The 23,393-nt window shown below is 43.3% G+C and overlaps 2 protein-coding genes and 1 pseudogene across 2 annotated transcripts; 1 reads left to right on the plus strand and 2 right to left on the minus strand.

The window, feature by feature from the left end:
• Positions 1-481: 481 nt before the first annotated feature.
• LOC136527818 (vesicle-associated membrane protein 711-like) lies at positions 482-3,041 on the plus strand. Its single transcript, XM_066520662.1, has 4 exons — positions 482-862; positions 1,600-1,790; positions 2,076-2,239; positions 2,732-3,041. Exons 1-4 carry the CDS (start codon positions 643-645, stop codon positions 2,820-2,822), a joined length of 666 nt encoding a protein of 221 aa, XP_066376759.1. The 5' UTR covers positions 482-642; the 3' UTR covers positions 2,823-3,041.
• Positions 3,042-5,566: 2,525 nt separating this feature from the next.
• LOC136528657 (uncharacterized) lies at positions 5,567-9,308 on the minus strand. The gene is made up of 3 exons (XM_066521618.1): positions 9,006-9,308; positions 8,638-8,751; positions 5,567-8,512 (listed from the first exon to the last, which is right to left on the minus strand). Exons 1-3 carry the CDS (start codon positions 9,306-9,308, stop codon positions 5,906-5,908), a joined length of 3,024 nt encoding a protein of 1,007 aa, XP_066377715.1. The 3' UTR covers positions 5,567-5,905.
• A 3,877-nt stretch (positions 9,309-13,185) lies between these two features.
• LOC136527972 (uncharacterized) lies at positions 13,186-22,606 on the minus strand (annotated as a pseudogene).
• Between the last annotated feature and the right edge of the window lie 787 nt (positions 22,607-23,393).

Below are 23,393 nucleotides of genomic sequence, written 5' to 3' on the forward strand. Positions count from 1 at the left end.
CACCACTGTGGTTAGCCTTGCTCCTTTCTTTCAAAATGTTTGCTTTTTGAGTTTGAGGTCTTGTTGGTTGTTGCAAAAGGAATTCAACGGACGGTAGCAGCATACATACCTCCGAGTTGCCACGGGGCCACGGCACATGTAGGCTGCCTCTCCGGCTCGGAAGCCTCATGGGGTGATCAGTAGCGTGGCAACGGACGTCGACGTGCTGCTCCAACGGCCAAAACGGTCGGTCCGAAGGACAAACCGGGAGTCGGGAGCCCAGGATGGGATCCAACCGTGAAACGACGTGAGGCCGAGCCGGACTCCGACTCCGTTCTGGAAGCAACGGCCGCCCGCGTCGTCACAGAGCTAGCCCAACCGGCCGGCCAACCAATACACAACAGCTCTGCACGCACGCGCCGGCCAGGCCCCACAAGCCTCCCGTCCCGTCCCCACTCCGCACCCAATAGGCAGGCAGCCAGCTCGGCGTGTCCTCCGTCTCCATCTCGGCCCAGCCGAGCCCAACCTATCCGCCCCCTCTCTCCCCTTTTCTGAAGTTTTCTCCCTCCTCCGTCATCCCCCGAGTCCACACGGCAGAGGACGCCACCAGGGGAGCAGAGGAAGGAGGAGGGGGACCCGGCTCGGAGGGAACAGGGGAGGGAGATGGCGATCCTGTACGCGCTGGTGGCGCGCGGCACGGTGGTGCTGGCGGAGCACAGCGCGGCGGCCACCAACGCGGGCGCCATCGCGCGCCAGGTCCTCGAGCGCCTCCCCGACGGCGGCGCCGACAGCCACGTCTCCTACACGCAGGACCGCTACGTCTTCCACGCCAAGCGCACCGACGGCATCACCGCGCTCTGCATGGCCGACGACGCCGCCGGAAGTAAGCGCCTGCAGCTCCTGCCCGTCCCGTCCTCTCCCCACCCCTTCCCGGTACGATCGCACTCGCACGGGGTTCCGAGCTCGATTAGGATGCCTCCGCGGTTCATTACGTGGTCCGGCGCCATAGGCCGGCGGAATAGCGGAGATCCGGGCCTTCGGGACAATAATTCGGGGTTTTGTCGTCACGCGTCCATCTGGTCTGTGACTAGCACCAGGCTGCCCGCTGACCTTAGGGGATTGCTAGATCAGGACAAACTGACGAGTTGCAATTGGATTTCAGTGTAGCCTGCCAAATGGCGTCTAAGGGTTGATGGGATGGGAGCATAGGTTGAGCTCGTTTCTGGAGTTATGGGTTGGTAGCTCCGGTTTTGTAGCTGTTGACTTCGGGATCAAACTTGCTCATTGCTGCATAAATAACAATCTGTCTACTAATTCTCAACCTATAGCACTGTCTGCTGGTTCTTAGTAGGTTTGAGCTAAACTGTACTTCTTTGTTGGTAAAATCAAGAGCAGAATTGGTCTAGTTGTTTCTGAGTATCATCTTGTCCTGCTGGCTGTAAGCTTTGCAGTACAATCGCATACGGTGACTGTTTTGTACTACTAGCCACATCCTCACATTATCAACTAGAATCTATGTCAGGAGTTCTGGATCGTCATTGTCCACAGATATGTCTCTGTTGCGAAATGCTTAACCATGAGCTTATCAGTGTTTTTTTTTTCTTTTTTCTTTTGCCACAGGACGTATTCCCTTTGCATTTTTGGAAGATATTCATGGGAGATTTGTCAAGACATATGGTCGGGCTGCGCTGACAGCTCTTGCATATGCAATGAATGATGAATTCTCAAGGGTCCTGAGCCAACAAATGGACTACTATTCAAATGACCCTAATGCGGATAGAATAAACCGCATGAGAGGTGGAATCAATCAGGTAATGCGCCCATTATTTCAGTTGTTTCATATATGAAGACTATCCTATATTGAAGAACATATATATTCTGAAAACCAACATTGAATGTATGCTGTGATCTCTGAGCCTATAAACTAGAACTGGAAATGCTCTTGAATGAAATGCTTGAAACCTTTGTGGAACTGCTTCTTTCCATATACTTGTTTAAACCAAACCACAAAAAAAAAAAAAAACACTCGTCTTGCACATTGCCATGAAAGAGTCTCACAATACAAAAGGATTTACCTATTCATTATTTTCTCGCAGGTCCGTAGTGTTATGATTGATAACATTGATAAGGTCCTTGAAAGAGGTGATCGTTTGGAACTGCTGGTTGACAAGACTGCAAATATGCAAGGAAATACAGTTCGATTCAAAAGACAAGCTCGGCGGTTCAGAAACACTACTTGGTGGAGAAATGTAAAACTCACGTATGGGATATTCTGATTTCTTGACTTAATTTAAAACACGTCGCTATCATATTTTTTTCTTGCATATTGATCTCTCCTTCCTTTTTTCCTCACGAATTCTTAATTTTGCTTCTGGTTCATGAACTTCGTACTGACCTTTTTCTTTTTTTTGCGAATGTCGTACTGACTTTTTTCACTTTCCATGGATTCTTAATTTTGCTTCTTAATACCCAACTCAATATGCAATTTTGTTGAAAAATAATCTCCTTAACTTTTAGTGTGGGATGCATGTAACCATGTACTCCATGACATTCAAGCATGGGAACTATTTCTCCTTTTTTGTCGTGCCAAGCAGCAACCTTTACAGTTTTGAATAATTATTATATGTGAAAGCTGGATGCCATAATCATTGGTGTGCAAGTCTTAGGCTCTTGGTATGATGCTATGATGTTTCCGCCACTGCTGTTTGAGCTTTTCGCCCGCAATAATCATATTCTATCTCTGTTTGTGCAGGGCCGCATTGATACTTCTCCTCCTGGTAATAATATATGTCGTTCTTGTGTTCATGTGCCATGGTTTCACCCTACCAACTTGCATAAGGTAAGGCATGATCTGCGCATTGTGCCTTTTGGTGTGCATGTTTGTGTATGTCCCTGTCCCCGGGAGCAGCAGCTATCGCAATACCATTGCAATTGTTTTTTGTGTAGAGGAAAGCTACAGATTATGATGTGATTGTGAAAACTCAATTAAAGATGTAAACTTCACATAAACTGCTTCTTGTGGGTTGGGCTATGGCCTTGTACCTCTACGAGAATTCGGTGCTTGGATTTGTGTTTATTTGTGGCTATTCTTGTGTCTGTACATGTATTCAGTTACGACTATATTATGGCTATGCTAATGTAATATTCTTGAATTTGACAAGATGACATACACATGGAGCTGCCATGAAAATATCTTCCCAGCACTCCAGCAGCATGTTAGTATATCTATCTATCAGTGTGTCCATCTCCTTCCTTAGAAAATCAATGTGCAAGTGCAATGTTGCAGAATTTTTTTTTCTCAGTCACATTTACATTCATGCCTGATCAGAGGTTGGACGGAAAGAATTCTGCTCCATCTTTGGATCATCGATTATGGCATAATGTTAAGGCTTTCGAACTACCACTTGTTACTTGTATATAGTTGTGCATTGCGCTTACCTTGCAGAGAAAACCTTGGGTGACTCAACAGACATAAGTGCGCGAGTGCGGTGCCCTTCAAAGAAAGCTGATTCGTGCCGGCCGCGTTGAGAAACATATAAGGCGTGTTTGAATTTGTGCCGACGCGAGCCCTACCAAACCTGGGCAGCCTGGCCAAAATTCGCGGTTGCTCATTTGCCTCTTTCCATGCCTTAGCAATTGAATTTTTCTTTTTTTTTTCTTTTTTTTAAAATTCTGCGGTTGCTCCTTGCCTCTTTCCATGCCTTGAGCGGTTGAGTTTTTTCTATATAACCTTACAGATGACGGTATAACATAAATAGGAATGACCAGACAGTCGATAAAGGGTTGGTTTGGGATAGGCATATGAAACTATGAAAGACAGTCGATGTAGGGTTTGTTTGGGGGCCACGTAACATGTGCAAACCAACTAACCTGTGTAAATTTGGAAAATATCCATCAGGTCCACTAGATGCTGATTCAATAGATAGGGTGAGAGGTGGAATTTATTTGCGCTTAAGTTCTCCACCCGTTGGCCTTTTTTTTTGCGTTTAATCTTTCTCATCTCATCCATTGGATTAATATCTAGTGGTCCTGATCGATAGTTTTTAAGTTTACACAGATTGATTGGTTTGCACGTGATGTGTGAAGACTGTGGGTTATGATTTGCTGGGTCCGGAAGATTTGCGTCTTCCAGGAATCTCGTCACTAACAATCTCGTTGCTTCAATGGGTACGGACGGCAAATATCTGAACTGACGAAAGGTCAAAGTCAAACACAGCTAATAAAAATGCTGTGGCCACAGCTTGCTACACAAGGCCGAGAGCGCGAAATGCGGAGCAACAGCGAAGGACAGAGCTCTGCCATCTACCGCAAGGTTGTCAAAATCGTACTTCCTCCATCCCAAATTGTAAGTCATTCCAAAAATCTTGGAGAGTCAAAGTTTTTCAAGTTTGACCAAATTTATATAACAAAATAATAATATTTATCATACCAAGTAAGTATCATTAGATTCTTCATTAGTTATATTTTTATATTATATATATTTGATGTCATCAATCTTTGTGTTTCTCTCTATAATTTTAGTTAAACTTAAAAAAAGTTTGACTCTCCAAGATTCTTGGAATGACTTACAATTTGGAATGGAGGGAGTATATCTTAAATCGAATTGGAGGACTTTGGATAAGATCATAAACATAAACAGCCTGTTCGCCAAGCCGTAAACGATCGTATACGATCGTGGATTATAAACTGAAACATTATTTTTCTCTTACACTAAACCAGTCAAACCAGCTAGCAGGAAATAATCCATGATCCAGCCCAGCCAGCCGAACAGGCTGAAAGATCATAGAAACATAGGCTCTACTAACTAATAAGATTGTAAAGGAGTAAAATCTTATGGTAAAATCGTGGATTTGAAGCACTATGATCTAGATGGCAAACGGACAACGATACTACTCCAACGGTTTTTTTTTTTGATTGATAGGTACTACAACGTTTTAGCGTAGCTGAATCTTGTTGACACAGGATCATTGTAATTTGGATATTTTCCTTTGCTTCCTACCCTACTTCTCCACCATTTCCTCTTCATCGATGACCTCCATTTCGTCGTTCACATAGCCCAAGTCCTTGTACTGATCAATGAGGGCCCTCGTACTCGCGTACCTAAGAGCAAGGGCATTGTCATCATCAGTCGAGTCGATGAGATCCTGCACCACCTTGTTCCTCTTCCTCTTCTCCCCGATCCCGGCCGTGGGCTTCACCTCGAACACGACATCCAACGCCGCCTGCGCCGCCTTCTTCGTCTTCAGGATCTCATCCCCTCAGACGCGCTTGCCTCCATCTTCTTCCCGGCCTCAGCCGCCTGGCCCTCCACCGCGAGGTTCGAGTTCGACGCACTCGCCTCCTCCATCTCGAGGCCACGGTCACCGACACCGGCCCCTATCGCCCACGATCGAGCCCTCACTGCTCCCTCTCCAAACACACCCACGCCACGCGGCTTTTTGCGGTTGTCAGTTGAATCCGCCACCCACGAGCGGCGCACACGGCCTTGTCATGCATGGCAACCACGACCACGAACAGCCGGCGTGGGCTGCCAATCGACAGCAGAGCATATACATGGCATAAGATCACGGATAGCACACCACTATCCCTCTCATCAGGGACCAGGATTATCTTATAAGCACATTCCAAGCAGAACAACAACCACGCAGAAGCAAGAGTCCTTTCTCTCCCTATCTGACACACATGTAGCAATTACGGGATAACTCGTCTGTACTGCAAACACAGGTCCCAAATAGTAACATACAACTACAACACAAGGTTCACGACCACTCCGTTCTTACAACTTACCGTAGAAATTTACCCTAACAACAAACGAGAGGCATGGTAGCAACACTAAACCCAAACGAGGGCAGCTCAAGGTGTAATTTCAGACACACTGGTGGATAGTGTCCTCCCAGGTTGTGCATCCAGAGTGATGGTCACAGCATCACAGCTGTTTCATTGATTCCCCAGGATCATGCTGAAGTATGGGTGGCTCTGCGTAGGCTTCCGACCTGTTGACGTTGCGGTCAGCTTCTTCACCGCCCAAAGCAGAAGCGCCGAAAGTCTCGGCAGATTCGCTTGAAAAGTCATTGACGAAACTTGTCCTGGACTCTGCGTTTGTTCCGAGAAGATCAGCTACCTGAGGAACAGATATCCCACTCTTGCTTCCACAGCCTTCAGATGAGACTGCAAAGGAGTCCACTGAATTGGAGTTGCTTTGGAGATTTTGGTATTGTCCCTCCTCTTTAAGCAGCATGACTTTGCTGCATACCTGATCATTAGTAGGTGCACAACTGCGACTTCCATCACATGATAAAGTGTCTTTAGAACCAGTCACCAAATACAGAGTTTCATCATCTTTCTCGTCGCAAGAGTTCTTGTGTTCACTTCCTCCATCCCCACTACCTGTGTCCACAGTGGTACATTCCAGAACAGTCGAAGTATCACCGCAACAGCTGTGGTAAGGTTCGTCATGAGGGAGCATAACGGTATCTTGGTGACCTGTAGACACATGTTCTGAAGTTTTATCAAATAAGAAATTCTTTTTTGCACTGTCTCCATGCAGTGGTGGGAAGTTGTTAAGAGGTCCACAACCTTCACGATCTGATGCAGCATCGCTAGGGACTACTTCATGATAGTTTTTAACAACATGGCATACCTCTTCCCTATAACCAGAACACAAACTCGTAACCTGATTTCCACAGTCTGTATCAGACTTAGGAGACATTACTTCAGGGATTTCTGGAATCAGCACTTCATCATCATGAACTACTTCAGAACAGCTCAGCACATTTGGGGTTTGTTTCTGCAGCAAGGGCATTTCAGTTTCCAAATGACAAAAGGTAGCAAGCCTATCACTCTCATCGGAAGGCAAAATCTTCTTGTTTTCACAATCTTCATCATGGCCGGGCAAGAAATCCATGGTTTCAGATTTTCCCAGGAGCAATATTTTATCACCATTAACCACTCTATAGCAGCTCCTAATGCTCTGTGTTTCTTTCTGTTGGAAGGATGTTCCAGTGCCCAAATAATCAGCAGCCACGTGACTCTGAGTTTCATCACTCAATAAACTTTTCCTAACTCCAAAACTCTGCTCAGCCAACGTCTCCATAGTTTTAGAACCTTCAAGAATCAATGATGAATCACATGTGACATCTTCACTGTATTCAAAGCAGCCTTGAAAGCTTTGCTGTTGTTCATCTTGCAGGAGCACCTTGGCGTCAAGATAGGGTATAGCCAACTGAGTATGTGTGTCCTTAGATGACATAGTGATGCTCTTTTCTTTAAAGTTTTCATCAGGTACTGCAAGCATAGCCATGGTTTTGGTGCCTTTAGGAATCAATGCAGTGTCACTTGGATACTCTTGATGGAAGGATGCTGTTGCTTGCCTCTTCTTCTTCTTCCTTCCTTCTCCCTCAACATCATCACTGCAAACCACCTTAGCATGCTGCTTACAATTCAAGAAAGGGGTTCTCATTTCTTTAACATTGTCCGCATTGCAGTCAGGTACTCCAGCAAATACTGTGGGCATATTTAATCCTTTGTCACAGGAGACTATCAATTTTGGACAACCTTGAGGAACAAATGACTTTTTACAAGTGTTGTATCTGGCAGGTTGTTTGCTAGATACATCCCGTTTATTTCCATCCTCACATGGAAATGGAACCAGGCCTGTCTGAATTCCACTCTGCTCTCCCACAGAAGACTTGGTGGATCTTCTCCAGACAAATGAACGATTAGATGCTGGAGCTCTGTTCAGCCCATCAGCTGAAGGCATATCCGGCATTCCATCATTACGACATGGAAATGGCCTGTTATGCTGTGCCTTCCGTTGTTTTTTCCTCTGGGAAAGGGCATTGCTAAACTCAGCACTCCTTGGTGGAAATGCTTCGGTCTTGAACCTTTTTCTATGGTTGTAGATTTCATTCTTTCTCACTAACCGAGAAAACACACTTGTTCGCCCTTCACTGTCAGCACGGAGTTTGGAATCTAAGATGGGTGGATAGCATTCATCTTCTTTCCTAATACAAACTTGGTGGAAAGTAGTATGGTTCTCAGAGTCACTGCTACCCTTAGATTCAGAAGAGTGGTTCTCATCTTTTAGCAACGCAAATAGATCATCAACACCTTCAAAAGTATCTTCCTCCTGGGGAAGAGGTATATAGTCATCAGTAGATTGGTCATGCATTGCTTCTTGGTTGCCAGGTATGGTGGCAGAGGCCATATCTGCTCCAGATTGCAGCGGAGATTTTGATCTCTTGGACTTAGCCACATCAGAGATGTCTGATTGTATGCCTCTGTGCACTAATGCCACGGGATCAGTTAATTTTTCACCCAGCGATGCTGTATGCTCCCCAAGAGTGGTGGAGGAACATGTTTGACAGGTGCTTCTGAATGAACCACATGAACTGCTGTTTGGGCTGGACTGCACATCAGTTACTTTAGCCAGAGAAGAAGTCTCAAGGTCCCCTGGGAGATCATCTTGTAATCTTGGATTCTGAGGAAGCTGCAACCTGTTCTGTGAAGAAAACAAATGGAGAAGCTTTGCAACCTGTATAACAGAAGCACCCTGAGGTCAGTAGCTAAGCATATTGCTTTCTTTAAAAGCAGGGTTTTTCCTCCATAAAAAAAATAGCTAAGCATATTGACAGAACACCAGAAAATTGTGGAGCAGACCTGTTGGTGTGACAAACCATAACTAAACTTGTTTTTAACAGAATAGTTCTGAACAGCATCTTGAAGTTCACTAAGCATCAAAGGCTTGCAAAACCAAATCCTCTTAAAACGTATCTGGATTCAGTGAATCAGAACACGAATAGAATTATTATGACATAATATCTCAGGAAGAGCGGAATGAGAATTATCAGGAATATTGTATCATGGGAAAACTACAAAATTAGTTGGGAAACGTAAAATATAGGGAAGGAGGTGTTTCAAGTGGGTTATCATAATTCATGACTCCTAGTAAATTTACATGGTAGCACTGGAGTAGATGACCTATAAGACAGTACTTAGTATTTAGTAAATCTCAAAAGTATTCATGCCTGAGAAGGATACCCCTTTCCTGATGTGACATATGCATCAGGAATAATGTTCACAGCCCCATCTGAAGTTGCTTCGAAAACACCATGAAGCTTACACTGATCAACATCATATAAGAATAAAGTTGTGCCAGCTTTAACTTTCTCTACAAAATCAGCACAGAAACGAGGGAGGCCAAAAATTTTCTTGTCAAAGCACTCCTTCCTGGTCAGATGGTTGCACAGAAAAACTGCACCACCAAAGGTTGCACACTCTTTACTCTGTGCCTTCACCATTCCAAAATCCACTGAATTCCTTGATAACATGAAGATTGACAATGAAAACGATAAGAAAATCAATAATTACACTAAAAACAAGAAGAATAGCACATGCTTCTTTGGCTGCTGCAGATATTACAAGAAAGAATTGCAAAAAAAATATAATTAATATATAAAACAACAAGGGGCGATAAGCCTATCATGTCCAGAGTTCTTTTTTCTTCCTCTTAGCAAGTGCCACAGGGAGGCACAACCTTATATTTCATTGATAAAACAGTTTACAGTTTCTGACAAGGTTTTCAACAAGGGGTGATACAAACATGCCTTAGAACGTTTTTCAATAAGAGGAGAAAGCAAGGAACAAGTTACACACTACCAACGGGTAAGCCTAGGCTAACCATGGAGCACCAACCACACATAACAAAGGTTTATATTTTACACAAATAATTGGCGACCACATGAAGCTAAACCACCCAACAAGAACTAAGAGATCCATAGAAGATGAGTGAGTGACTGCAATTGCTGTGTGCTGTTGTGAAATTCTCCAGGTCTGTCAAGCGTAGATCTTTATCTCGAGAACTACCAAGTTCAAACAAGATAAAGGAACACAAGCGATCAATAACTGGATATATCTGGTTCCAATTTTACTTGCAAGAAAAACTGCATGGAAAACCTTTAAAAGTTAAAACACCATAGTCCACAGATGTGCACACAATTGCCCTTGCCTTTGCTGTTCCCTTCCATAGTCCCCCACACAAAGAGGAACAATCCAACAATATTCCAAGGAACCGCAATTCTTAGAAAACATGTACAGCTCGAAACGAACTGTAATTAATAGGGGCGGGTTTTTGCCGTGCTGCATGGGGGGTTTGGTGGAATCACAAACATTTTCGCAAAGTAAACTTTACCCGCACCAAGAGTTCTCAGACCTATGACACGAATCTAGACCGATCGATCCTGCGCGCGCTGATGAGGGAGAAGCGCCAATCAAACAGGATCAGACCCAAGGATGGATGATCAGACCAGCACTCTACTACGCGGCAAACACATCCACTACTAACTGATGGACTAAAGAAAGCTTCGGATTTGGTTTCTCGGAGAAGCTAAAACAAACCGCAGAAAACGAGGAACTTCTCGCAAAATTCATCCGGAAGCACGGAGGCAAGGTAGGGTTCCTTACCACCTAGTACCAACGGAAGGAATCGATCAATGCTGCTTGCCGCGTCCGGATGGGCTCGCCGTCCCCGCGCCAACCCAGTATCAGCAGAGGGTGCGGGGGGAGGAGGACGTCGACAACTACTCCGAGCGCAAGGTGGCCGGCGTGGGGGTGGTTTCGTGCTTTCGGCGCGGCGGCGCAGTGGGTGCTGGGGCTAACGCGGAGAGGGCGGTGGTGTGGCCGTTGGGCGTGACTCGTGAGCGAGTGCCTCGAGGTTGAGTGCTGGGAGAACACTTTCATTTCTTCTTAGGGAGGGCTTGGTTTCTGCGGTACTTTCTAAAATTCGTATGACATTGAATACTTAGACACATGTATAGAATATTAAATATAGATTAATTACGAAACTAATTACATAACTTACGACTAATTTACGAGACGATTTTTTTAAGTCATGATTTGACAACGTGGTGCTACAGTAAACATATGCTAATGACGGATTAATTAGGCTTAAAAAATTCGTCTCGCAAATTAGCCTCCATCTATGTAATTAGTTTTGTAACTAATCTATATTTAATGCTCCTTATTAGTATCTAAACATTCGATGTGACATAAATTTTAGGAGCGACTAAAAAACCAAACACCCCCTAAATATAGTGTTTGTAAATAAATCATCTGCATAGTAAAATACTAGAAGCGTAGCCGCGCGTTGCTGCAAAAAATTACGAATAAATTAGACTAAATTATTTATTTGATGGAATAAACTATATAAATTAATGTTAGTGGATGGCGTGGTATACTAATGACGACAGTTAAATGCATTTGATAGTGGGATGCTAAGGTGGATTGCTTGCTAAGGTGAATTCCCCGCGCTTTGCTGCGAAAATTTGAGAAGTATCTTTAGATGGTTATTGGATGAAAAAAACAAAACTGTTCAAATAAATTATGGATTAAAATATATATTATGCTTGGGTGAATTTCATTTCTCAAGTGAAAACTCCACAAGTTGCTGAATATTGAACTAATTTTTCGTGCCAGTTATGTAAGAACTCATAATGTTAGAACTATCCTAGTTAAACACTTTTTCTGGACTTTAACATAGTCATGAAGAGAAGATAACAGTAATCCACTAAGGTAGACCATCCTTTCTCGTGTAGAGATACCAATCAACTTAGAAAAATGGTGTGCACCATGTGGGTCAGTGAATAGTAATTTTACAGCAACATATAAAGATCTTTAGACAAAGAAGATTAACCTATTGCCACGTAGTCAAGGCATCGCACTTGCAAAGCAGCATAGTGTCAAGTCCCGTACATCTCCATCTGAGATCCTTCTGATGTACAAATGAAATCAACAGCATCAGATCAGTGATTTGTTTAATGAGCGAGAATTGAGAGGAAGGCTTACCGGGGTGGTAGTTATCCACAATAATGGACGTGGACGGTCACTGTTGCTGCTAGCTGAGGAGTTCTTGGCTCCGAGGACATCAGCTCACATATAAAGGGACACAGATGCAGCAGCAAGAAATTAGACGGTGACCATTGCAGCGGTAAGCAGATGATGATGACGATTAGCCGAAGATGACGGTACTAAATACTTTAAGCTATTGAACTCGCTACCTCGAGACTCGAGATGATGGCCTACTGTGTTCCCATTCAATCTGGATGGAGTGTGTCAGTTTCAGTTTTATGAAGGTGATCGGCCATGGTATATTTTTTTTTCTCACAACAAATTAGCGAACAGTATTTTTCAGTCTGGCTTTTGACCTTAGTCGGTGCGTCAGTTTCGATCAGTTTTGTGCAGGAACCGATTGGACTATGGGTGTGCGTTTGTGCCTCTTCGTGAGGTCTGTAATGGCTGGGCGCAATTATGGAAAGGATAGGCTCTTGATGGGCATTTTTGTAGCACTACCATCAGTTACTAAAGCTAGAGAGGAAGTAAAAGAAGCGGGGTTATACATTGCACAAACAATTAACGGTCAGGATGGAGATGGCTGCTGAAAATTGAATGGCTAAAACAATGGTGATGACGTGGCACAACGTGGAAACAGAGAAATAGTATTAGTGGGGTTTTCTTTTAAAAGAGATATAGATATGGATATGAATATGGAATATAGAATAAACTATTATAAATCAATGGTAGTGGATGACGTGGCATACTAATGACTACAATTGAATGTATGTGATAGTGGGCTGTTGAGTGGATTGCTTGCATGTCGAGAGAGAATAGCTAGTGAGGTTTAGAATTATAAAATATATAGATATAAATATAAAAATTATTATTATTAATAATATCAATCAGATGTCTTTCCTAAAAAAGTAGTAGTTTGGAAATAAATACTATATTTTTTATGCATACAGTGGGATATTTTGCCGAGAGTATATGAATAAGGAAATGGTTGTGGCACATGTGTATGTAAAATCTTGGAACTGGATGGCATTCTTATGTCTTGGTTTTAGTTGTTCTACCACTGATATGCTATATGCCCATATGTCAATATGTGTCAACTGTCTTGGACCAAATTCTAATTTTGACGGCAGAGATTATCTTGCATGGAGGCAACATGAAGCTGTAGAGGCTGTTTGGTTGTGTCATGAATCCCAAGCGTCCTCGATTGCCCGGGATAAAGATCGTTGCCTGGTCGGCGAGCTGCCGAGGCACGATACAAGTTGGTCCGTACATGAACATCTGAAGGACAAAGCCTTCACATCTGAGCGTAACAAGCTAGCCATGGATCATTTTATCCATATCTGAACATTAACACGAGAACAATGGCAGTAAATCAACAATCAATTTCACTGAAAAGAATATTCCCGGACAGTCTCCAAGTAATGGAGATAGTAATCTTATCAACAGAGTGCCCACAGAATCTCAGCCAAACATAAGTTAGAAGCATATTAAGATCGCCTTACAGAATCATAGCTCAGAACACTGAATTTAGGTCTCAATGTAACCAACTGAGAGATAACAATGCGATGATTGAAACAGCCTATTTACAGCAGCTCAGGTACTGCAAGACAAAAGCATAATGGAACCATCCTAAGCTATGCTACTCGTGGAGTTATCAACAGAAATTCCACCAAGGCCAAAAAGCAATTCTACCAGAAATTTCATCGAGGCAAAAAGCGTTAGTGCTACGTGCTGTTGAAAGGTCCTAATATGGCTAGAGGGGGTTGAATAGCCTATTTAAAAATCTACAAATCAACTAGAGCAATTTGATTAGTATGACAAATAGCGTAATGCAAACTTGCTCTAGCTCTACAAGGGTTGCAAGCCACCTATCCAACAATTCTAGTTGCAATGATTACTTAGGCACCCAAACTTGCTATGTAACTACTCACTAAGGGCTCTCAATCTTGCTACTCTAAAGAGCTCAACTAGATGAATGACAATAATAAAGCAAGCTCTCAATTCTAATTACACTAAAGAGCTTGTATCAACTAGTTTGCAAGAATGTAAATATGCGAGTAGGGTGATTATACCGCCGTGTAGGGGATGAACCAATCACAAGATGAAGATTAAGCCAATCACCGGGAGAATGCAAAAGACAAGAGACAATCGATTTTCTCCTGAGGTTCACGTGCTTGTCAACACGCTACGTCCCCGTTGTGTCGACCAACACTTGGTGGTTCGGCGGCTAAGATGTGTTTTACAAACCTCGTCCACACGATTGAACACCGCAAGAACCGACCCACAAGTGAGGTAACTCAATGACACAAGCAATTTACTAGAGTTACCTTTCGGCGCTTCGCCGAAGAAGGTACAACTCCCCTCACAATCACCGGAGACGGCCACGAACAATCACCAACTCGTGCCGATCCTCCACCGCTGCACCGAGCCGTCTAGGTGGTGGCAACCACCAAGAGTAACAAGCGAAATCCGCAGCGCAACACGAATACCAAGTGCCTCTAGATGCAATCACTCAAGCAATGCACTTAGATTCTCTCCCAATCTCACAAAGATGATGAATCAATGATGGAGATGAGTGGGAGGACTTTGGCTAAGCTCACAAGGTTGCTATGTCAATGAAAATGTGCAAGAGTGACCCCTTGAGCCGGCCATGGGGCTATAAATAGAGCCCTAATCAAATAGAGCCGTTATACCCCTTCACTGGACAAAACGCGCTCTGACCGAATGCTCCGGTCATACTGACCGGACCCTAGACACAGCGTCCGGTCCACAGATGTAAGCCACGTGTCATTCTGAGTTAAACTTGAGCCGCCAGATCACAACGGCTATTAACTGACCGGACGCTCCGGCAAAACGGACCGGACGCAGAATCCTCAGCGTCCAGTCGTTTTCAGTAAGCTCCCAGAGGCGTATTTTTCGGACCGGACGCGTCCGGTCCACCTTGACCGGACACAGACCAGCATCCGGTGCAATACCCTAGTCACTGTGTCGCCATGTCAGTTTGACCGGACGCAGAAACCAGCGTCCGGTGCTTTTAGACAGCGTCCGGTCAGTTGACCGACGCCAGCGTCTTCGCGATCAACTCGTTTTCACTTCTAACTTCTTCACCCTTGATCCAATGTGCCAACCACAAGAATTTGCATCCCGCGCAATAGAAAATAGGCATTTCATTTTCCCGAAAGCGACGAATCCCGAGAGGGACCCCAAACCCATCTCAACCCTACAAACACCACCTCCTTTGTAGATGTGCCAACACCACCAAGTGTATCACCTTGTGCACAAGTGTTAGCATATTTTCACAAACATTTTCAAGGGTGTTAGCACTCCACTAGATCCTAAATGCATATGCAATGAGTTAGAGCATCTAGTGGCACTTTGATAACCGCATTCCGATACGAGTTTCACTCCTCTTAATAGTACGGCTATCTATCCTAAATGTGATCACACTCACTAAGTGTCTTGATCACTAAAACAAAATGGCTCCTACATTTTATACCTTTGCCTTGAGCCTTTTGTTTTTCTCTTTCTTCTTTTCCAAGTTTAAGCATTTTACCATCACCATGCCATCACCATTATCATGATCTTCGCCATTTGCTTCATTACTTGGAGTAGTGCTACCTATCTCATAATCATCTTGATACACTAGGTTAGCACTTAGGGTTTCATCAATTAACCAAAACCAAACTAGAGCTTTCAGCTGTCATCATCAACTCCTATCTTGCTACCTGGACTAAAATGTGATCTTCTGCCTCCATTCCTCATCAGAAAGAAGTGTGCATGCCTGATCGAGTCACCTGTGAACTGCTATTTCTAGAGCGCCACTGGGCATGCTGATTCCTATATTGTTCTGCAAATGAAGGTCTCGTTAGCTTACTCCTCTTTGCTGAAGCATCTCTCTCACTCTGAATACCTCGGGCCAAAAAAGCCAATGTGTTCCTTCCTTTCTTTCAAAACTGCTTCTCTGTTCTGTTGTATTCCAGCAAGTGTAGGGGTGCATGATGATTTATCAGAAGTTACAGAAATCCCATTGCCACCAAAGCTAAATGATACCATTTTTGCCAAACTGCAAGCTCTCGTTGGGGGTAAGACATCTGAGAGTTCAAGTTGAATGGTTCCCTTTTGTTTGCACCCCTTGGCCTCCAACTCTGATTCGCTCCCTTTCATAATGTGCAGAGTTACATTGTTCTGACCAGTTTCACTTTCAGAAACGAACCTTTGGTTCAGCACAGGTAAACAACACCTATCATCCTCAGTGTGTTTTCCATTAAATGGTTTGGGAACTTGATCTTCACAGCTGATGTTACTCTCCATTGTTGAATGAAAGCTTACAGTCCCCATCAAAGCTGACTGATTTCCATCACTGTCAGAGTTGCAATCATCTAGCTCAAGCGGTATATAATCAGCATCGTCTGGCTTGTTTTTTTCTATGATATCTGGTGACTTGAAGACCACAGGCTTAGGGCAAGGGTGTAGAGGGGACTCATGTTTATGAGCAGGATGCTAGCCATTGTGTTTGGCATGCATGAATGGAATGTGTGGTAAAGAGATTCTGTTGTTGCAGAACATAGAAGGTAGATGACTAAAACCATTGCTATGAGTGTATAACCTGAATTCTAGACCAATACGAGCCATAGAGATTTTGTAGTCCCATAAAACTTTTGATTTTGGTTTTTGGTAGGGTTGAAGCCTGATCATTCTTGAAGAAAATAAGTCCACAAGATTCAGAACCTGTACATGACAAAATCCTAAGGTCAGTGGCAAGTAATTTCTAATTAACGGCAATAGCTGAATTACATCACACATAAGAAACAGCGAACCTGTTGGTATGATATACCAAAGAAGGACCTTTGAGGCTGGAGACAATGTCCTTTAATGGCATCAGAAAATTCAGCTTCAGTTAGGGGCTTACAAAACCAAACTCTTCTGAAAAGAACCTGAATTTCAGAGACCAGGTATGCAAAATAAAAGAAACCTTTATCAGAATGTTCACACATGATAAACCTAAACAAAGCAACAACTAAGTCAATGATTCACAAAAAAAAGATTCATAGAAAGGTAACATGAAGCAATGAATAATTGGGCCTGCCAAAGAACATGAAGCACTAGACTGGTAAAACCATGAGAAAAAAGCCAAAAGCAAAAGCATACTTACCTGAACTGGTCGAAGCTTGCACAATGAAGCACATGCATCAGGAAGAATGTTCAGTGCTCCATCTGAAGTTGCCTCAAACACTCCATAGAGTTTTCTCTCCTCATGCTCAAACAGAAAGAGAAGCATACCAGCTCTAATCTTCTTTATAAAAGTTGCAGCATAACCAAGTAGGGCAAAATGTTTCTGTTCGAAGAATTGCCGCTTAATCTCATGATTGCAGATGATAACTGCACCACCATATACTCCAGGATTGTTAGAGATGTCTGATTTTTGGTGCCGCTGATTCCTTCAAAATGAAAGAAAGAAAAGACAATAATAGTACATAAACACAGCATTCAAAGATGAAATACAAGTCCCCATGCTAATAATGGTGCATTGTATACTACAGGCTCGTTAAAGGTGTTTCATTTTTGCATTGCAGATTCCATTAAAATGGTAGAAACGATAGTAATATGCAAAGAAGACATTCGGTAGCTAACTTCTGAAGATTTGGCAGCGACTGAACTCATAGTAAGTCTTGACATTTTCAATCATGCTAACAATGATCAAGATCTACACGTACACCAACAATGACAGAATTATAACAAGATAAAAGCACAACATTACTACGGACACCAAAAATTGGTTAGCCTTCTCCATTGCAAAAAACAGTTCGACGCAGCCTCTCTGCAAATGCAGCGGTAAGGCTTGCCTTGGTTATTCCTTCCCTAGAGCCCACTCATGTGGGAGCCACCAGCATTGGGTTTGTCCTTTTTTTTCCTCCATTGCAAGAAACGGTTCAATAGTGCTAACAGAACAAGCATAGATCAGATAATAAAAGCTTCCAAAATTCCAAAACCATGGATGTACAAAGAAAGCAATCATGAACACTGAACAGCTACTATAACTCTGGGGGAACAATGGGCAATCTGCTATGTAGTATTTCTTGTAGAGCCGGAACCAAACATGCATCATCCTGAATACGTACTAACAACAGCAAAATCATCCATATAACAGGAACTCGGATTGAACCCTCAAGGCCCCTGAACCAGGTGTTATCCTCTCTTCCATAATTGTACCAAGAAACTTATGTATAAAAACCACACATACATCTGAAACAAGTATGTGTTGTTAGAATTTGCAACAAAGCATTGGTACCCTACAGGCAACATCTCATGCCCATGGCACAGGTACCAAAAAAAAGCATTAACAGCCCACCACATGCATCCTAAACCCCACCACATTCACATCCTGGTAGCAAGAACCATGGGCGGAGCCAAGGCCCAGCCACCCTGGGCCGGTGCCCGGGCTCCTCCGCTGGCTCCGCATTGACATCTCACTGACCCAGTAAAAGACGCACCATGCCAATTAGTTTAAGCTAGTATATGGCCAGTTCGGTCATCATAAATAGCTATCATACAGACTTCCCTCGAAGCAAAAAAAGAAGAAGAAGCTACGTACATACCCTACTAAAAAAAGAAAAGTTGTTTCTAAATAAAACTCAAAAAGAAAAGCTACATACAGAGATGAGGTAGTACAGAGATGAGGTAGGGAGCAGGCGCCACCTAGGACTTAGTGATTATTTTAGTTTAAAACTTAAAACTATTTTGGTTGTCTAATTTTGCTTCTATATTATATAATTATGTGTCCTATTTTACATAGCTTTGTTAGAGCACTAACAATACTAAAAACGATAGATAATTTCTATGTCTATTAATTTAGTACACAGTATACATAGAAACTACTCCCTCCGTCTTACAAAGAATATCATTTTTACTTCCTGAGAAGTAAAACTTTTTTAACTTTGACAATTATATATAAAAGAATATTAATATTTATAATACATAATTGGTATCATTAGATAAATCTCGGAATATATTTTCATAATACATTTATTTAGTAATACAAATGTTGCTAATATTTTCTCTCACCTGTCTACCTATTACAACTCTTCATGTCTTAGTTCCCGTGTAGACATAGTTTCTTATTCAGATTTAATTTCATTCTCTCTTTTAATTGTAGTGTCACATCATCTTTTTACTTAGTTGATATCCTAATTAATGGACATAGAAACCATGTGGTTTTTGCGTTGGGGTGACCTTACTACTAGCATGGCGTTTTGTCTCCACCCAGGCTCCATAAAATTCCTAGCTCCGCCACTGGCAAGAACTAAGAAGCAATTAAACAAGGTGAAATGCCAACAATTTTTCCCCAGCAAGAACAGGCAAGAAATGCATCATCAGTAAAGAATCGCACACCAAGCACAACTACACGTATCACCAAGAACCCTAACCAAACATGGCCAAGACCGTGTTAGATGCAAGGATCAAGGAGAAGGCAGGGATGAGGCAATTACACGGCGCCGTACCAAGGGTGGCGCTGAAACTGAAACCCTCCTCTCCCGCCTTCCCTCCCGCTCCAGCCTCCGCCTCTCGGCCTCCAGAACGGGCGGTGCCCCGCCTCGAACGGCTGCCTCTGGTGCCCCTGCATCTGCATCCTCCAGTTCCGACCGATCGCTCCGCCCTTCTCCCACTTGTACACGTCTCCCCCGCCCCCATCCTCCACCTCCTCCTCCGCTTCCGCGCCTCCCCTCCAGACCTTACCCTCCCCTCTGGCTTCCTTCTCCACCTCCATCTTCTCGGTGCGCCTTGCCGCCTCCCGCTCCTTCCGCCGCCATTCCTCCGCCGCCGAATCCATCTCCATCGCCGTCTCCCTCCCTCGGTGCGTGCGCGTTCGCACGTGTTAAAGCAAAGCGAGCCGCTTTGCGGAGTGGTGGTTTAGGGGAGAGTGCGCGTGTTTGAGAAGAAAAAATGGACTGGTTAATCAATTGGGCCCGACTAAAAGATAGCGAAGTTGCGATCACGGCCCAAACTCCATACTGGGCTACAGCTACAAGCATCTTCCTTTTTCTAGAGCCATTTTCCTATCGGACCTATTTTTCTTAATTATTTATTAGACCCTTCTTGTTCCACTGATAAAATTGACCCTTTTAATGTGAGTGTCCAAAATTTGTAATAAATGATAAGAATGCTAGCTTCAACTAAGACGCTCTATTTATATGCGCATAAACAACATAAATTTAAGCCATTTATCAGCTAAAAAAAACATCATCCTTATTCTTATACCCCTTTTGGAATGTAGGAAATTCACAAAAATCATGTAGAAATGGAATGATCTACTGAGTGGGTGGTACTCAACCATCCAACCTCAAATTACATCAGCTACTCATCCAGTCGTGCTACTCCATGTAAATGGAACATCCACTGATCGAAAAGGATGTTGTTGGAAGAATTAACATTTCCTCTTGCTGCTGAGTACAGAAGTACTATTCACACTCTGTTTGGGCAACATTTACAGGTATGGAGAATTACAGACGATGAAAAAGACCATGGAAGGTTCTGTTTAAGCTCTAGATACACAGATCACTTTGTAGCTGATGTAGCCATCAATAACATCCAACTCATCGCATATGGTGCCAGAAAGAGCAGACTGAAGTTCAGTGCATCAAGTAATTTGAAATGGAATGAATCGTCCAAGCTGAAGGAAGATGCTCTCACCTCAGTGTTTCTTTTGTCCCGCGACGAACTTTGCAGCGGATGGTCAGGAAACCAAGGCGCTGGTGAGCCTCATAGTGGTGGCATCCAGAGAAGCCTGAAGATCACACAGGAGAATATTCAGCGCAGGGAAAATGGATCTGGACCTCCAAATACTGAGAGCATGAGTGACAAATTGGTTCTGGAATCTTGGACTACCCACCATAGTAGATCCCATCGACCTCCAGCACATCAATCTGCATTAGTGAAGAAACTGAGCCAAGTAAGAATCATAGCAGCCAGAAAGTCCACCAATGTGCTCCATAATGTTGCTCAGCTGTCAGCTGTAGGAAACAGATGTCTACAGATCCTAGCAAAGCTCAATCTAATTAAATTGGTGTTTTTCTGCTCTTTGTGGAAGGGCGGGCCTGGTGCAAGCGGTAGAGTCTTACCGCCTGTGACCGGAAGGTCCCGGGTTCGAGTCGTGGTCTCCTCGCATTGCACAGGCGAGGGTAAGGCTTGCCACTGACACCCTTCCCCAGACCCCGCACAGAGCGGGAGCTCTCTGCACTGGGTACGCCCTTTTCTGCTCTTTGTGAGCTTATAAGAGTTTAAATGCATAGATTTTTTTTCATCATTAATAATGCATTTTTTCATTATGTGTCCCATTTTCCAGATAACTGTGATGAAAAATAAATGCGAACAGCTCTTATTGGATCACCAGGAACAGATGGTCGTACTTATCTCATGTTGTATCTATATAGTTCCAAACAATAAAGAACATTTTTGAAAAAAAATTACATCCACACATATTTAAGAGAACTGATAACTATGGCATAATGTCATATCATGAAGGGAGTACATATTAACATGAACTTCAATGAAACATTGGGCACATAAAAATCTGCTTTTCTTGTGAAAAAACATATTCTTTGTGATTCAATGAATTCAGTAATGTGGAACATGTATATGCATTGGCTCAGAATATAATCACAAGTTGATTCATACGTGTTATTCCTAAGAAGAGTGCCCAATTCTGATAGAAAACCCATCTAGGTAGATCAGGACTAACTAATAATTGTACTCGTGGATGAAGAAATATAAAAGGAAAAGATACAGATATAGATACCCACTGGTACTTGGAGGCCGATGACATGGATACTGTCCATGAGTTCTTGCACCTTGACTCGATCATTGGCACGTGTTCGCATCAGTGGCCTCCGGATTTGATCCAGTGGAATTTCCATTATCACCGGGCCCTTCTTCTCTGAGTCAGTTGTCAGGGATGGCACTGCTGCACCTGCATCGTGAAAATTTAGACCCGCTTATACATTCATCACCATGAACTCCACTGGTAATCATTTCCCACTTCCCACAAGAGAAAAGAAACCGATTTGGAGATTTACACCCACAGGGAGACATACGTTAGCATGCTGAAACAGTTGGTGTGCCAACATATGTCACGTGCCCAGGGAAATTAAGAAGTGAAATTAGTGTCTCTGTATCAGGAGACGTGTGTTCTGCAAAAAACTCATTCTCTGACGTTTTTTTTCTTAATTTCTTTGTAGCTACTTCTGTATCAGGTAGTGTGGATTTGCTGAAAAAACTAAAATTAACTTCCAATGAGTTTGAAGCGAACTATGGAATCAAGAACCCACAATTTATTTTCTTGGATGAATCAACACACATGGGCACGCCTGCGCAGTGCACACCCTAGAGACTACAGAAAGGAAGGATACAGTGTTTGATCAAGATTAAATTCTCTACATCAATTCTTCAGCTCAAGATATACCAACTTCGTGGACTGAACTCAAGCACATACACTGATACACTCCACTAATTCAAAAAATAGAACCTATTTCAGTACAAGAAGGGATCGAACAAAGGGGATCATGCGGGTACCGTTAGAGAAGGAAGCGGAGAGCGCCAGATTCCTGCTCCTCCCGCTCGCGCTCCTTCCCCTTCCTCGAGCGAAGGAGGCGTATGGGACCGCGCTGCGGGGGAGGAGGACGCCGGGGCCCATCGCCAAATCCATGGTCGAACTCGACGCCATTGCTGCAGTGCTGCTGCCCGGTTTGTTGCCTGACCCCGCCGAGAGGCCGTAGCGTGTCCGAGTGTCGCGTCGATGTGTACCACAAGAGGCCGGGGCTAGATGTCAGACAAGAAAAGGGCTCATTCGAGGGTCACGTCGTCTCTAGGGCTGTGTTCTTTTCTCTCGTGGCAGGACGAGAGACTAAAACATGAATTAAAATGGTGTTTATTTTTAGAGAAGAGGAGAAGAGAGACTATAAAAGAAGAGAAAGAGAGAGAGGGGTATAGACCGTAAAAGGTTTATTAGTTCTAATTAGCAGCTCTCAAGGGATTACTATATTTTAGTTCCTAGTCTTTGTTTTAGTCCTTGGTGTTTGGTTTAAGGGACTAATTAAAACTAAAATATAGTATTTAGTCATTTCTCCCATAAAAAAGAATACGCCCTAGTCTGATCCGTCGAATGTGGATATCGAAGAATGGCGACTGTAACGATTGTATTTTCACTTTCATCAGGACATAAACGTGCATGTACGTGTGAAAGTTTCGATCTGCCATTTTAGACTCTGTAATTCCTTTTAGGGCCGTTTTGATCCTTTTATCCGAGGGAATTAGAATCTACTTAATAGACTAAGCTATCTGGCTTGAAATTTGACATCTTATAATTTTTCAAAGTTCACGTATAAGTCTATCTCAAATTTATCGGATGAAAGATAAATTTTTTTTATATAGATCACTATGTTATGTGTTTTACTTTTGATAATGATATACAACGAGCGTTTATTCCGTTCGGACGGACCCGTCGCACACGGAATGACTCGACCGCCCTCATCCGCTCCTGCTCCGCGCTCCCTCATCCTCATCCCACTCTGCCGCTT

The sequence above is a fragment of the Miscanthus floridulus genome, chromosome 19 (assembly GCF_019320115.1).
Source record: "Miscanthus floridulus cultivar M001 chromosome 19, ASM1932011v1, whole genome shotgun sequence".
Lineage (NCBI taxonomy): Eukaryota > Viridiplantae > Streptophyta > Magnoliopsida > Poales > Poaceae > Miscanthus > Miscanthus floridulus.